This window comes from Anopheles marshallii, chromosome 3 (genome assembly GCF_943734725.1).
Source record: "Anopheles marshallii chromosome 3, idAnoMarsDA_429_01, whole genome shotgun sequence".
NCBI classification, from domain to species: domain Eukaryota; kingdom Metazoa; phylum Arthropoda; class Insecta; order Diptera; family Culicidae; genus Anopheles; species Anopheles marshallii.
This window is the reverse complement of record NC_071327.1, coordinates 7,400,692-7,417,955: the sequence shown is the minus strand read 5'-3', so window position 1 is coordinate 7,417,955 and position 17,264 is coordinate 7,400,692. Positions and strand designations below refer to the sequence as shown.

Below are 17,264 nucleotides of genomic sequence, written 5' to 3'. Positions count from 1 at the left end.
CGTCCCAAAAGCACTCTCCACTGGGGAGGGGTGAGAAAGTTCCGGCGAGGAAGAATAACGTGTGAACTTCATGAATGCCCACTGGGACATCTCGTCGTCTAAGAACTCACATCGAACCACATGTACCAGGTTGGTAACAGGGGCGACGACATTCCACATACGCTTGACGTGACCTCAAAATGTTCCCGGGCTGCAGCACCGTCTCCGGGATCATTAGCTTCATTTGTCAATGTCCCGAATTCTCTGGACTCCCAGTGCCCGGTCGAGAAGCGTGTGCTTAATGCACTGGCGTGGCCCCCGAAAAGATCACCACAGTGACAGCCAATGGTCGTTGGATAAATGAGGGGAGGAAAACAAAAAGGTCACACGTGCCACGGACACGGAATCTAACCCATCAGCATTTCCGACAGCAATCGGACGGACAGTGAATTACCTTCCGGGCTTGTTTTCTTCCCCGAAGGTGGCACTCAGGAGTGTCTCCTTTCGGTTCGTTACATTTCAGAGTAAATATGCCTGCCCATGCAAACTAGTGTGATGGTAAATTAAGCTAAAAATTAAATTAATGTAAATTGACAGCCGGACAGAGTGTGCAGGGTTGGTGAGGAAAATGTTCCCTTATTTCTCCTTCACGTTCAATGCCCCTGTTTCTATGCAAAATCATGTGCTACTAGCTCATGTTAAATTGAACACTGACATGTTTTGTTCGTTTTTAACCTCCTATAGCTTTGTTTGCTGCTACCGTACGGTGCGATTCAGTATATTCAATATTCAAAGCAACGTATCCATCGTCGGTACAAACCCTCCTGGTCCGTGTTTGCAATAATTCATGCAAGCGTCAAACATGTTCCGACACGTGATCGTAGTCTACTCTTGTGTAGTGAATTGTGTGTGTGTTTTTTTTTAGTTTTATTCATTTTACTCTCCATCAACAATTCAATGTTTTGATCTAGTGTTTTTCATGTCCGATTTGTTTTTTTTTCTCGTATACTTGTAGGTGATTGGCCGACGAAAACCTGGGCTCAAGCACGCAACCAGCTCGCAGTCGAGTCTAGAATCAACGCCAAGCAACATCAAGAGCGAATCGAACGAATGGCCAGATCCGCCGGACATACCCATCTGCAGTACCGAGGATGAAGCGGCCTCCATTTATTCCGATTCCGGTAAACAGGGTTATACCGCCGCCGCTTTTCGCTCCTCATCCATCTAACACTCTCACTGTTTGCGAAACCCCCATTTTTAGACGACCTCATCCCACATATCCCGGACATTAGCGGGCGCGGCACGTACATCATACGCAAGGGACGTCGGCAACGGCAACGTTTGGCCAGTCTCGAGTCGGAAGCGAGCAACAACGGTATTCTCGCCGGACCCGACACAACCCCGAGCGCACAGCGGCCCGATTCACTCGGCGACGATCACATCCTGCGCGGTCTACCGAGCCCCGTCTTTCCGGCATCGATGATCACGCCCAAATCACGCCACAGCATCGATCTGGGTTCGTCCGCAACGAAGACCGCCGCTAACGTAGCGCTGCTCAAATCATCCCCATCGGTACCCCAAAAGTTACTACCCAACACCGTACTTTCCCCCAGGTAAGTTGGGGGTCCCCGGGTGTTGATTAAGTCAACACAGGCAATCCTGCACCCGAAGGAGCAATGCTGGCGATTGCCATCATCGGCAGTGCTTTCATCTTTCACCGGCAGGCAAGAGGGTTTGCCTTCTTTCAAAGCAATTCTCCTGCCGCTTGACGAATGAATGAACTCCATCCCAATTTCATGATTAAAGCGCCTCGGTACAAGATGGAGGCTTCTCTTATCATCTTCGTCCCACTTAATAGAAACTGCATGGTAACGAACTGAAATACCCTACAAATAGCCAACAAGCAGCTTCTTGCGATGAATAGTTCGTTTCTCTGTCCCTTCCGTAGCAGACGTTTACGTCCAAAAGTTCCACTGGTCTAAAGTCTGGTTCGGGAATGCACTGAAAAGCTTTCTGTCAGTAAGTAAACGGTCCCGTTGCCATAATAGCGCTGTAATTCTGCCTGATGAGATCGTCTGTTGTTTCGTCTTCCGGAAGGACAAACATAACCTTAATCGAGATTCTGTTTGTACCCTTCGTCGGCCATCGCCGAGATGCAAGAATGCGTTGCTTGCTGTGCTGTGCATCACCCCAAAAATAAAATAAATGAAACACACACGCCCACAGTTATGCTCGCTCGCTTTAACCACCACCATACCGGTTCCGTTCGTTCGCTTTACTTTCAGGTCACGATTATCATTAGACTTAAGTTCACCTACTACCTCAGAGCTTTCAACTAATGTTATAAAGATCACCACCCCGACCGGAAGCTATCCTTCGCCGGTATCGGCACACCATCACGCCTCCTCACCACTCGGTGGACCGACCGCACCACCCCTACACCAAGGACCCGCCCTAAACGGGCTCATCAACAACGGCCCACTAGTGGTCGGTGCTGGTGGCAGCAACAGCCTGAGCAAAAGCGCCAAAGCACCGACGACGGTTGTCAACGTTAGCAGCAATGGCGGTGCTACCAGCACCAGCATTGTCAACGTCGGTTCCGGACCCTCGGGCGCCAATCAACCGCAATCAGCCGCACCATCGCAACCGGTCGTGTCGGCCCGGTACACCGAGTTCAAGACGTACAGCTCCACGTTCGATGCGCTCCAGGCACTGGACAACTCGGCCAGCGGTGCAAACGGTGGAAACGGTTCCGCCGGTAGCACATCGACCGGTACCCATCTGAACGGTTGCGGACAAGGCGCACCGACTGCCGGTGGTTCCGACAATCCGTTGCTACGCGTTTCCTCGCTGCCTACCATCACCCCGTCACCGCTAACATCCTCCGCAACAGGTAAGCGCAACCGAGCCGTGCAATGTGTGCACTGTTGGTGGGTGTGTTATCGCTTTGCTTTTAGGGGTGGAATAAATTACTTGCGAGATTGGAAGCTCGGTTTTCGGTGTTCGCGTCTATCGGCCGTTAAACCACACGGAGATGGAGATTGATTAAGTCGATTAAGGGGAAGCATCTCAGTGGTCACCAACACGCGCCGTGTATTTCAAAACACCATTGACTATTGCCCAGCGGTCATGATATTGCAGCAGTTATCCACCGGCATCTATCCATTCCGAGGCGGGTAAAAGCTCCTTCATTGTGCACTAATTAGTCTTGACTTGGGTCCTGGGTTGCTTACGATATCGGGAAAAGCTTCTTAAGGTGACACACCGTCCTCATCATCATCAGTTAATTAGAAGCGCTAAGAATGCGAAATTTGCTTTTCGCCGTACCTTCGGTTTGGAATTGCTCCGCTCAAAGATAGCGAATGTCAACCAACTCTTAGCCTAATTTCGAAAGTGGCACAAAACAGTCTACGTTGGCTATTTTTTTTTTCTCCAAGTAAATGGTATTAAAAAGGTGGATGTTAAAATCCCCAATCCTTCCTTGCTGCGTTCAAGTGAGATTCACCCTCCGTTTTGGGGTTTGATTAGGCCAGTGGAGACATTTTTCATTCAGTACCGGCAACCATTCAACATATAAACTATACCATCCACATCGTCCAACCGCCTTCCCAGCTCTCCGGTACCGGAGGAATGTAAAGAGATTGGATGCCATTAGAGCGGACAAAAAGATGGGGGTCCATTCTTTGTCAGTTACATTCATTCTTTCTGCCTACCTTGGTCCGTTGTTTGTTTGCGCCTAGCTGGGTCATTTGAGGAAGTTATACTACGAGAAGGTTGCAATGCTTTTTACCCATTTTCGAATAACAAGTAAGCAAAGAAAATGATAATACCCGTGTCATATTGTGTAGCCACTTCAAGCTAATGAGGAAACCTTTTTCGCCATATCTTTAATGGCTCTGATTTCGGTTGAAAAACGATTTAGGAAATCAAAAATATTGCTTTTTGCCTATTATTTTTTTCCTAAAAGGGTGTTACGTTATAGTAAAACTTTTGCCTATCACAAGAAAACCTGTCCAACTTTCATCTGATTCATTTTCTTCATAAATTCAAGTCTTACCGCCGTTGCTTCTACGCCTCACTCACAATGCGTTATGTTGTGTGCAGTGTGCTAAACAAGTTTGCATCCTAAACTTAAACTTGTACTCAATATTGTATACCATCTTATCTTGCATTTTTTCCAGCCGAAGGTTTAGCGACACCGCGGCGGGAGCTGGCCCCGCCAATCGAGGAGGACGAAGAGGCGGACAGCGACACACAACGAGGGGCCCCGTTGCGCAAGATAGAAGATAACATTAGTGCTTTATTACGTGGTGATATATCCGTTGCTAGAGTAGCCGGTAGGTGTCGAACGTGGTATATGGACGGAGCTGTTCAAGTAATGCACCTTTCTGCTTTCTATCCATAGACATACCTCCAGCAAGACGTCCACTAGGTTTTCGTCTAGGTGTTCATAAATCAGAAAGTGCCAAAGAAATGTTGCTGTCGCAGGCAGGTCTCGGACCGTTGCCACCATCGCCGCCATCATCCAGCCCGGAACCGGTTAGTTACGAATGGTCTGATCAATGCTGGGAACCACTATTAATGACCCGTTCGTATGTATCATTTCCAGCAGGATAGTGATGAGTTCCCACCATTACCTCCATCCCCGACGGAAGAACCGGAGGTCATGCATCAGCTGCACGGTATTCGCATCAGTTCACGCAATCGTGGTAGCAACGGTGCTCCAAACGGTTCCAGCAAGCATGATCAGCTAATACACGGCTACCGAGAGGAACATCCACCTGCGATTCCGCCACACCGTGGACCATCGATAAATACGCTTAAAACAAGGTACGATGCAAAGAATCGTCACAAGGCACATTTAATACATTCGCGCTGTCAACCTCCCATTCGCAGATCGATGGATGCCGGGTTCAGTAAATCGTACCGTAACGGATCGTTCGGTTCGTCGACGTCCCCGAACGCCCCCGGTACACTTCCTCCCGATTTGCCCGGATGCAACTCGCGACGAAGAGTCATCACCGGTGGCTACCAGAAGCGCACCGCACAAAGTCCCCGAGAGGAAAGATCACTGCAAACGTCTTGCAGCCTACCGGAGACGCCCATCTTTGCCCGAGGGTAAGTTACAGGATCCTTGCTTTGGAGTGCAATGCAGTGTCTAATTCCGTCGTTATATTCTTGTAGCTGTGACATACCAAGAACACCACATCGACGTGCACCAGAAGTTCCACCGCACGGTAGTGGAAGTCGCACGGCACCCAGAACTAACTCCACCACCAGTAGTCTCGGATCGTCCGTCGTCGGTATCAGTATGTATCCCAGCATCCTCCCATACCTCCGACGTTATACTCTTACCAATAGCAAAACCACACTCGGATGAATTTTTGCTACGTAAATAATACGCTTAGTTGCACCATTATTTTTCTAAACCCCACATACAATCTCTAAACCTTCCCGGGTGATGGTTGATTTCGAACAAAATTGGTGCACCAGATGCACAAACAACAATTCCCCCTCTTTCTCTCTCTCTGTCTCACACACTAACTCCATTCACCATATCGTAACGCCTTTTGTCTGTCTGTTCGTCCGTTCTTCATCGACCATACAGGTGCATCGACCACGATCGGCAGTCGACAGCGCAGCATCAGCCAGGCGCTCGCCAACGGGGAGATGCTGCGGCTGGCCGGCGGTCCCGCCCGGGGCTGGTACCCGAAGCAGCGCCACCCGAGACCGGCCTCCACCGAGAACCTGGACCGGCTACATCCGCAGGGATCGCTGCGCGCCTGGGAGGCAGCGGGTACGGGTAGCCGCAAACCGCTCACCCTACCACCAAATCTTACACCCAAATTTTTCAACAAGTCACCGCGTGAGGCACTGCGCCGGGTTACTAGTTTGCTCATACGCAAAGGTACGGTAGGGCGATTCTTCCCAATCGTGTTTGAAGGGCCCTAAATTTTGCTCGAATCCATCCGTCGTGTTTGTCTCGTTGTAATCGTTTCGGATCGGTTGTTGGCTTTTGCCCGTGCGGTTCGTGATCACGCGTTACGTTAAATTTTCCGCGCCTGGTTCGTGTTTTGTTTATTAACTCTTGATTTTAATAGTAAGATTATTGTTGGTAACTCAAAGATTTGATTTGTTTTTTGTTTTTTTCACAACCACACACGAGCATCTCTGATCCTTCCATTGGTATAATAAGGCTGAAAACAATTCATTCATTTTAATACCTTATTTTCGGTTTGTTCGATTTTAAAATTTTGTATTTTGTCTGGCATCACTGCCACCCTGCCGCATTGTACGCAATATCGCACGCAATCTCGCGATTGCGCAAACGTTACGCCTCGGTGAGCTGTCAGTTGTGGATGCACGTGGTGTTGTTATTACGAGATACCATCTTTTTGATCAGAGATTATTTCATTTTCTCCTTCTTTCTTCAACTATTTAGAGTTTTTTTTTATTGTGTCTTTTCTTAAACATTCTCTTCTTCGGGTTTTCACTCCCATTGCCGGTCGAGTATGCTTTTTTTTTATAAATACGCGGTCGTTGTTAAAAAGCTCGACAAATATTAGTCGCGTAACATTTCACATAAATTGCGATAAATCAAACCTTGAACAAAAGCATGTCTTAAAGCAGCTACTAACTAGAGCAGCATAGTATGTTACGATTGCAAACCGTGCTAATCGTTTTTAATGCCCTAATGCGGATAAAATCGTCCTTACCGTAAAAAAAAGAAACGCACACAAAACGACTTGTTAAAAATGATCACCGCCGCACATGTCACATAGAGCACCTTACACTTCCATTGTCTCACACTCCTCACTGGTAAACCAACCCAAATCATGCACGATACTCTCGTAAACAAGCCAAAAACCACTCCATCATCATCCTTTCAATCACCTTCGCGATCGGTTTGCTTTTTGTATGTAGTTTATGAAACATTGTTTTGCTACATGTTTAACTCTTTGTTTTCCTGTCATGTTTCTCACTTCCTACATCGTATATAACCCGCTTGAAAAGCAGAAAAGAAATTAACAGCATCGAATTAGTGCAACAGTTCGCCAACCAAGTTGGTGGCAGCCCCAATTAGCCAATATAAAATCAACCGAAAAATATCGCCATCCGATGTAAGGCGGAGAAGCAAGCGCTTTGGGTCATTGGTGGGTGGTGGAATCATACGTATACGTGCCCGCACAAGTCAATGAGTACATTGCACTGCGCCTCTCTATGTCTCTATGGTCGGCCTTTTTGCCACCAGCGATCAATCCGTAACGACGGATTCGCGGGGCAAACCCCCAACCGGGACTGAAGCGGAACGAGAGTGTAACGCGCGGTAGGGCAAAACCGCACCGCTAATTCAATCAACTTCTGCCGACTTCTAATCGTTTGCCCGCATTCCCATTGTGTCGGGGTGTCGCGTGTGCGCGTGCTTCTGAGACGCATTCGCACACTATCGATTGGAGTATCTCGAGACAGTATTAATCGTTTTTAAATGAAGCGATCATTGGTTTCTTTTTTTTCATTCTCGCATACTTGGGATGTGTTTAGCGAAGGATTCTTGAACAGCAACCGGTGCAGATACACAATGGGAGCGCTTTCTATGTTACGCTTGATACAAAATGGAGCTAAGTACAGTTTATCTATCGGTTTATCGGCAGATTGTATCAGCGCTGTCCCCCGTATCTAATCCACCAAAGTGCAGCTGGATTTCGATTTATCCGATATCTTTCGTGTGGCCTCCGTCATGACCACCCTGTACATCTCGTTTCGGCCCATCATTCTATTCATGCGGCGAATGTGCTGACTGTTATCACATCCGCATAAAGTGCGCTCCACCCAACGCTGGCGTTCCACCAAATCCGAGACCAAAAAATTTATTATTCAACCGGCATCGGACTATCGGAAATCGCAAAACTCCAAACGCGCGCCTCATACCCCCCAGCCGTACAAAAAGCGTACCCCGCTCGCACTGACATTTACGTTCGAGTGATGTTCTTTTTATTAATTTTTCTATTTAATGGTGAGTTTCTTAACATAGCCGCAGGCTGTTCCATTTGCCGTAAAGCGAACGGAAGTTGGCGCCCCGGATCCGAGCGTCATATTTGTCATTTCCTCTGACGGTGTGCATCATGTACTGCTGGCTTCGAATCGGAAACGCTATGACCTTAAAAATGGAGAACTGCCTACTGCCTTTGTAGCCGCGATGCATTCTGATTCGCTTCCATGACGTCATCCAACGAATTCACGACCTCGATACCAGATGAAAGTCAGACCATAGACCCGTTCCCCGTTCTCAGTACCAATTCTTTCGATTTGCGTTACTTTGATAAAACCAACCCCCCGTATGAGCCGTGTGTGTTTGCCACCACGCACATACGTTTGAGAGAAGAAAAAAAAAAACGTCGCGAAATGGTCGGGCAATAAACAAGAAAGGGAGAAATGTTTACTTCTTTCCACTCCTCTTCTGTGATATTTCGAAGACGTGTGCGTGGCCGCTCGTTTAGGGGCTGTTGCGGGGAAGCAGATGTTTCTGCCGTACGTCCCAACGGGTTTGCACACAAAAGGGTGCAACCATTATTTGGTGGCTTATCGGGTGGCTTTCGATTGGAACACACAAAATACCCTATTTCAAAATTTATGCTTTCTTCCACAAACGGCTTTAGCTGTTTATGTTTGTGTGAATTTTCTTTCCCATTTTAATATTTATCTTTCTGGCTTTTCAATCCATCATTCTTGCCTCCAAAGCGTTGTGGATTGTGTGGAAAATAAGGTGACAAATGTTTCGTAAAAAAAACACAACGCGCTTGAATTAATTATTAGCAATTTATAAATAATCGTGAGTGATGATGAGCCCAGTTCGTGATTCACAGCGAACTGATCGATGACTGTGGGAATTTTGAAATGTGTGGCTTTATACCATGTTACTCAAGTAGTTATTCATTCCGTGACTAATAATTGCGTTCACCGTGCAATGATACAGAAGGGAATGAATATTAATATAAAAGCGCACATCCTGTCCCAACTAAGCCATTCCTTCCACGATCGCGCCGTTACAAAGTGACAAGTATTTTCTACCAAATTATTTTTTAGTTGAACATTTCGCTGAAATACTATTGCCAAATGCCATTTATCGCACGAAAGCGATATTCCAAAATGGTAGGACAATTAAAACGAATTCGGTACGGAAAAATTCCTTTCCCCGCATCCGTGCCCTAATGGCTAACCGGCACGCAACCGTGCCAACAGTCCTAGCCTTCTGAGGAGTGTTAAAAATGGTGTTAACAAAATTCACCACCAGCCGGAAATAAAGCCCTTTGTTCTCAGCGCGCCTAACTCCACGCCCGGTTAGGGGCGGAACAAGTGATTTAGATTTGAGGTGACAATCGAAGCTGAAATGAACCGAAAGGGGGTACGCAATGCTCCGGCCTAATGGCTTCATCCAGTATCTTCACACCTATAAGGCGTACCCCGAAGGAGGTGGTGTGGCCACCGTTTAATCGTGTCCCAGTTTTTAGTACGCAAAACTCACACACACACACACACACCTCAACTCGAAACGAGTTTTCCTTTGTAAAACAATAACAAAACCGAAAAGGAGGACACAGCGACATTTGCTGGGAAGATGGTAAATAGATCCTTTGCACGCATCGCTCCGAGCGGATCCTGGGGAGGGGTGGGTGATTTTGAAAATCCCTGCACCATAATCTCACTACAATTGATACCGATTGAGAAGCTTAAGAAAACTCCGCTTTCCTTTATCATTCCCTTATAATGCTAAGTCTCTTTTTCCCTTATTTTTTCGATGTTCTTCCACTTCTTTGGAGTTTCCTTTTTTTTGTGTACATCGAACCACCCATTTAAGCGAACCTTGATTCCATTAATTTCCATTTATCAATGTGGTCCATCCGGTTAATCCGATACCATCCGTCGCGGCATGCTTTCCCGGGGACGACGTTAGGATAACGCACCCAACCACCCATCCGGAAAAGCCATCGCTATTGGCAACGGTAACGTGAAAGCGGAAACAAAGAAAATCCTTGCACCGGGGAAAAACTCAAGCGCTGCATGTGTATGTGTGTGTTTGTGTGCAAGGGATAAAGGGACGGTGTGTTGCAAAAGGAGAAAAAGAGATAGGTAATGCTGATACCGGAAATATCAACGCCCGGAATGATAAACATATAAGTATGGATACAAAATAAGAAGCAACAACAAAAAACGGCAAACCCACCGGATATGATACACCGGAATAGGGAGGGTCACGGAGAGAGAGAAAGAGAGAGAGTGTAATGACATTAGCATTAACTTTAGTAACAACTACTACATAAAACGGGGATAAGGAAAAAGGCCGGTACAACACAAACTGCGTAGTGGTGTTAGTGATTTGCTCTGAACGATAAACGTTTGTGTGCGTACGGGAAGGATATTGATTTTCACTTCCACATTCACATCTAAGAGAATTACTTTTTTGAGCAAAAATGACGCTTTGCAACATGTGTTGGTGACGGGAAAAGCATTATCCTTTACGCTCGTTGTATGCGTGTAGCGTGGTACGGTTGAAAAGGATTAATCCTCACTGGGGGGAATATCCTTACACACACACACACGCGCGCATACCTGCATAGCCACAGCATAGCACGTGTGCGGGTTTTTTTGTTTATTTGTATTATGCTTATTTTCCCCTCGTGTTTTCTCTCTCCCTCTTTCTCGAACTGTTAAAGGCGTCCATTATTTATAAGTACACTACCAGCAACAGGATTGTGTTGTTACGCCTGCGGTGCGGTCATAAAAATGTCCTCTTCCAAAAAGAAAACTTAGGACACTCTCGATAATGTTGGGAAATTGCTAGATTGCGGTTGTATTTCATCTCCAACTTCTTTTCCCTTTTTCTTATACACACATACACAGGCGAGGACGCGTACAACAAAACGTCCGCACTGTAATGTCCGCAATTTTCCCCCATTTGAAATGGGGAAGGATGAATGGATTTATTAATGTGTGTGTGTAGGTGTGTCTGTCCACCCATCGTTCGACGCCCTTTGGTGTGGAGCAAGGAATTAACGCTACGGTTTGGAGTGAAGGAACAATAAAACATGACAATACAACATTCACCAACTCACCACACCACGCGTCAACGCTCGGGGGGACGTGTTTCGGATCGTTTGTAAGAAGCCTTGCCTCCATCTCCCGTTCCGTAATGCTAACCATCCCGCCCCATCAGATCGCTTGCCGTACAGCATTTCGCAATAGTGCGCGCGCACTCGAGAAACATCATCCTCCCGGCGGGTTGAATGGTTCCGGTACAGGACTCTTTGCACACATCTTGACGCGCGGCAACGACTCGCGCTTCCTTCCTACTGTACCGAGATTATTGGACCCGACGGATGCTTCACTCACACACGCTCACATGTCCCGGCACATGTCGACAAGGTTCGTTCGGAGGTTGGGAAATGACTAGTGGCTGGGGACTTTATCCCTCATTCCTGTGCGATTTAACCCCGAAGCTGTTGCGTCCTCATCAGACATTCCTGCCCATAAAACCTTTGCTTCGGCTCGTATCTTTATTTGTCTTGTCTTGTTTTTTTCTTCCGCTATCCCCGTTTGCGTTTGCACCATGCAGACAAAGCAACAGGATCATTGAACGGGTACGTGATACGTGATGAGCCAATTCGCGAAAGGTCGGCAGTGTTGCCAACTTGCCAAAAACACCGTAATACCAAACGAATAGTCAATGGAAATTCTAACCCGATTTTCCTTCTAAGTTTTTCACCGAAAATATTCCAAGCTTTTTCAACAAGCTTTATTGTTCTCATTTCCATCTTCAACACACATTTCGATTAAAACGAAAAGAGGTCCTTTCGCGTGGCGCGATGGCTCCAATTGAGTAGTGAAAACCAATTGCGGTCACAGCGGAACCACACTTGAACCGCAAGACGGAAAATGGTTTTCGGAACAAGTTGTTAAAGAAGTTTTCCCCCCCGCATCCCCACACACCTTGGTGGAAGCACAGGAACCTCAGAGAAAATAAATTCTCCCGGCAAGCGTAATGCGCTTGATGAGATTGTTTACTTTTTGGGCCGGTGCCCTTCAGTGGCAAACTGCGCTCACGCGCCCCATCCGCAATAGAGGGAGGGAAGATCAATTTAGAAGTTTGTTTTACTGTCAGCATCATTTATTATTCAACGGGGCGGGGTGGTGAAAAATAAAGGGAAAGTTTTATGCCGACCGCCGAACGCCGAAGAGTGTAGTAGTAAAAATGTGAAATTTCGCTACCGTTTATCATACACGCGGGGCGCTATTATGAGGTTACGCTTTTCGGACAAACAGAGCTAATATTTAAAAAAAATACCATCACGGTCCGAAATCTGCCAATTCACAGCCATACCGGTAACACCCGCTAAGAGGTGTTCGGGCTCCATTTGGATCGATTACTTAAGCACGACAAAGGCTTTCGATCCTTGCTGCTGCCGCTCTCTCTCTCTCTCTCTCTCTTTCTCTCTAGAAAAAGGTGAATTATGGCAACACTGATGCCACGCCTCGCACGTACTACTAGCATCCCAGGATCGGACGAAGCGTGCCACACGAAGCTCATAAAACGCTAGGGAAAGATCCCATTGAACATTGAAAGCATTACGGGTTATTACCTTACCGTGCATTGTAGGTACTTTTACTGAGCCGGTACTTCAAGAACTTACAGTATGTGGGTGAAAATGTAAGCGCAAGTAAAGCTCTTGAATGGAATCGTTAGTTTGAATATGCAAGAAATGATGTATGGAGCGGGCCAAGTTGAAAAATTGCTTGAAAATACTGTGCTGTTGATTGAAATACTGTGCAGAACAACTATAATTATAATACTTGAATGAGCTCTGGGTCGGTTGTGTTCAAGAGTTGAAGTTGTTAAAAAGGTCATTGGAGGTGTAGATACTGTGAGTGTGTACTACGTCCACTTTGCTTTGGAATAAATCAATATTATCAGGAACAGAAGAGCACGTCATGTCTTTAAAATGATACCGGACAACCTATAAAGACATGTTTGGCGTACTACAAAGTATGCTGCTACAAACTGGACACTTCGAGATTAGACAGTGAACAGTTCCAAGGACTTCTTACAAGACATCTCAAGATGCACTAAGCGATGATGTAGAGGCCAAAAACAAATAAGAGCTGATATTGAATTTAAGTTCTATTACAACATATTTTGCAGTCCTTTGGGGCCAAAATGGAAGTGGAAAGTTGAAACTTATACTGTATTTATGCTTATGTTTAAAAGTCATCAAATCAATAATTAATTAAATAGCACAGCAGAACCAAAGAGCTCCACAATAACTCCTGATCTGAGGAAATGAAGGTCAACCTGATGGAATCTAACGATCACAAGACTAAGGGTTCGTTGCGTGAACAACAATTCCAAGTTGTCTTACGATGTTGTTCAGCACTGTACCCTGCTTTAATCACTGTCACGGAAGCAAACCATTCCATGTGTGGTGCATTACGAGTTTGCAATACCAATTTCTTCCATCATCAAAAATTATACCATGTGTGCGCGTATCGAGGCCACTTGTTCCGAATGGCAAACACACACAGCAAACACTCTACTCCGCAACCCTTATCTAACAAGGCCAGCACAGTAAAAATCCTCCGCCCGGGGCATCCGACAAGTGCATTCTGTGGACGCGTTGCTGACAAAGAGCGTTCCAAAATCCCGCCTTGATAAGGCTCCAAACGGCTGCAACGGTTGACTGCTGATGGTGGAACGAACTCACGGGCAACAAAAATGAATGCCCGAAGAATTTGCATCCATGGCAGTTGACCTACGTATACAACCGGAACCGGGGGAAGCTGGTTGGCCCGCTGTCAACCGAAAAGTTGCAGTGATTGACGGGGTTGCATCGGGGCGGCTACTTTTAGAAATGGCTTTTTGCTGTTGCCTTCTTCCTTTGTTGATAATGCTTCACTGTTCTGCTGTTCTGTGCTGAAACGTTTTGTTTCTTTGTTTCCCATTTCGGTCTGCTCATCTTATCGAGAGTTTATCAATGTAACACATACTATCACCACACACTCACACATCCTTAAACATGTTGATTCTTTGGCTGTTAATTTTTGTATGCACAAATCATGCTCTTGTCGGTTTTTTCTTTTTTTTTTTTGACACTGATGAACGTCATTACACACGACCGGAAATCGGATGCCCGTTCTCTTAATCGCACACTTCCGCAAAAATCATATCCCTCCCCGACTGTTCACGCTCCCTTCGTCATCTCGTACGCAACCATCCCGCAAGCTAATCATCGTCTTCCTCCTTCACCTTCCTTCCATTGTCTGTCTTTGTTTTTAACACGACATAAATGTTATTTGTTTTCATATCCCTTTTTTTGTCGCTTAATCGATCGCATCAACGACGGCACCGTCCCTGCAGGCAATTCCGGAACGAAGGAAAAGGAACCGAAAAAGGACAAGGACAAGGAGCAGCCGCACCATCATTCGCAACATCCGCAGCATTATCACTATCAGCAACAGCAACATCATCACCGTGATTCGTCATCCGTCTTCCTGCAGCGTTCACCCGGTTCCGACGGTAAGTGACCTCATATTTCCACATGTTTTGCTCGCTTTTCGCCCATTTGTTGCCGATGTCTTGCCCCTCAGGTCGGGCGAACTGATTTTGTGTTTTCTTTTAGTATTGGTTTGAAGATGCGCAAAATGTTTGTGATTGTGCTCCGGAACGATGCGATTCCGGGTGTGGAATTTAATTTGGTACCATTTAATGCTCATTATCGTGCGTGTTCTATTGACCCTAGGAAGGCCGGTGTCTGTTACATTGATTTTTTTTTTGTGCACTCGCCCATAGCATGCGACCATGTGGGAAGCAAATGCTTTTTTCTGCGGTGCAAAATGGTTCGAATGTTTATAAACAGCACGTAGACTGTTGCTGTTAATTTTTTTTTTTGTTTCGCCCTTATCACTTTTATCATGGGGCCAAACGATAAGGTGAAGTGATATCGACCGAAAATAGAACGTGATCTAAAATCCTTCACCGTGTTAATCAATCTATCGTAGCAGCGAATAGTACACCGTGGACCAGTGTTTTGGATTTACGATAATTTAAGGAACATTTGTTTCACTAATTTAATATTGAGAATATGTTTTGGATTTTTTTTTATGGATACGTCAGTATTATGTAGAAGTTTAGAAAAAGATCAACGTTTTTTTATATTTTCTATCTAATAACTACTATACACTGGTATTTTTATTTTAAATATTAAACTGCCTTTTTGTCAAAAGTTTCATACATCATTTATGTCAATTTTCAAGTGGTGTTTATATTGTGGGAAATTATAGAAATCGCATGATGAACAATAATTTCCTATCCTAGTCCGAAGATAAGAAGTTCCCATTAAACTTTCTTACACCTCACCTTTATCGACTGCTATAGATCGCTCTAATGAAAGTTTTGGAAAGGTGAGGAGTGGCCTTGAAACTAAATTGTCCACGAAATAATCTGCATTTAAGAAGCGCTGAGCTTCACGACCTACTCCGTCAAGAAGTAGTCAAGTACCCGGTAATATGATGCCAACGCGAATCGATCCTCAACCTGTTAGACCCAGACTCAGCACTGATGCACCCGGCCAAAAGACCGAAAGATTTTACGGTCACAAAACCGGCTATTAAAACCGCTATCAGCTGATATTCGTGAATTTCAACAAAATCTGTGTTATGTTACTTTCTATTAACTGATACACTGTTCAAGCTTTGAATAGTCGTGTTGTTAATGTGTTAATAGTATCAAGCAAAATCAATATAATTGATAAATTTGGTCGAAAAAGCTCTTTATTTCATATTTTTCCTAAGAGTAAAACGGCTCAAATGATGGGTAATGAAGTACAACTTCACTAAGAATATCAAAAGGTGTAAAGCAATCATATGAAAATCGTGGCGATAATTCATATCATGTGGAACTTTAAGCAAAAACCTTTTACCAATCAACCATTCTAGCAAAGGCTACCATCCAAGCCTATTTCAGCTCTCTTTTCCGCTTACAATGATCACTTTTCGAACATCTCGAACTCCGAATTTCTGAGTATTTTTTCCACAGAACAGCTTGATAAGCTTTCCACTTTCAAACTTACTCTTCCGCCACATAATCACTTCCGCTGTTAGTTATGGAGATTGTACGACAACGCATCCCTCCATCTTAAAATACTGCGAGTAGAATATTTTGTTTCCGCACATTTTTGGCAACATGGCTGTACATACTATAAAAAATCCTATTCGACGCCCATATCTTATCAAAAAAAAATATTAAAAAGCGAACAAGATGGTGAAAAATCTGCCAGTCTGGGTCGCGCACCGGGAGGGTGTTCGATTAGTTAGTTCGACGCGCACGTACGACGCGCGGTACGGCGTGAATCACCCACAGTTGCCACCACCATCACACATATCGGTTTTGGCGATATGGACGCTATCTTTTACCGCTACTGCCGGATGCCACTTTGCCAAACCCTGCCCTCTGGCCAAAAACCCGTCCCCCCGCCGATAAGCGCTTGAACGTGGAGTGGCTGTGTGTTCGTGTCCTTATCGTACCGGCGAGCTAGTGCATATGTGATGGGTTGGTGGTGTGTCGCGGCTTGTTTCGCAATATGATTTTCTCAATATGCGGCTTGTTTCGCAATATGATTCACCCGGTCGGAAGCTTATCGAAAATCGACATCTTTTGCTACACGGGCAACTTCCAGCAGCCGAAGCACACGGGAGCGATGTCTTTGTGTGTGTCTTATTTTTGTTAAAGGACGTTCGATTGAAGTTGAGTTCATTTTAAAAGGTTACTGATAATACCTCTTCTCCTAGAGAGTTTGAAACAATAGTTTAATGAACACGATCTGAAAGAATCTGACAGCTGTCTATTTCTCTGCGAGAACTGCTCTGCCATTACTGCCCCATGTCATGTCGGGTGTCATGTCTGAGCAAAACTATTTGCAATGAAACTGCATACCGAAGAAAAGGGGGGAAGCAAAAATGCATCCAAAACTGACAGCTTTAGTATTGTGATTCATTTTAAATTGCTCCATCGTGTCGGAAGCGTACACCAACACATAACCATCAACGAGACGATGAACTGCCGCATCATCCGTCCACAGGGATGCATTCCTTGTTTTCCACCTGTTTTCCACACTGCACGTTGGTGCACTAACATTTGCTTAGTCACCGCTGTGGGGAGGGTGGATTCATCCCTCTTTCTACTACGCTGCTTTGTATGTGGGTGTGTGTGTGAGTTGTCCTGCCCGGCACGTCGTTTA

At 45.5% G+C, this 17,264-nt stretch overlaps 1 protein-coding gene across 1 annotated transcript in view; it reads left to right on the top strand.

Annotated features, from left to right (window-relative positions):
- Positions 1–17,264, top strand: part of LOC128716353 (mucin-5AC) — a 142,962-nt gene that overhangs the window by 116,523 nt on the left and 9,175 nt on the right. The window contains exons 8-17 of the mRNA XM_053811272.1: positions 995–1,160; positions 1,241–1,592; positions 2,265–2,872; positions 4,161–4,316; positions 4,385–4,518; positions 4,589–4,809; positions 4,876–5,097; positions 5,164–5,288; positions 5,588–5,887; positions 14,387–14,545. Coding sequence (XP_053667247.1) covers positions 995–1,160; positions 1,241–1,592; positions 2,265–2,872; positions 4,161–4,316; positions 4,385–4,518; positions 4,589–4,809; positions 4,876–5,097; positions 5,164–5,288; positions 5,588–5,887; positions 14,387–14,545 — 2,443 coding nt within the window. The remainder of the gene's footprint in view (positions 1–994; positions 1,161–1,240; positions 1,593–2,264; positions 2,873–4,160; positions 4,317–4,384; positions 4,519–4,588; positions 4,810–4,875; positions 5,098–5,163; positions 5,289–5,587; positions 5,888–14,386; positions 14,546–17,264) is intronic.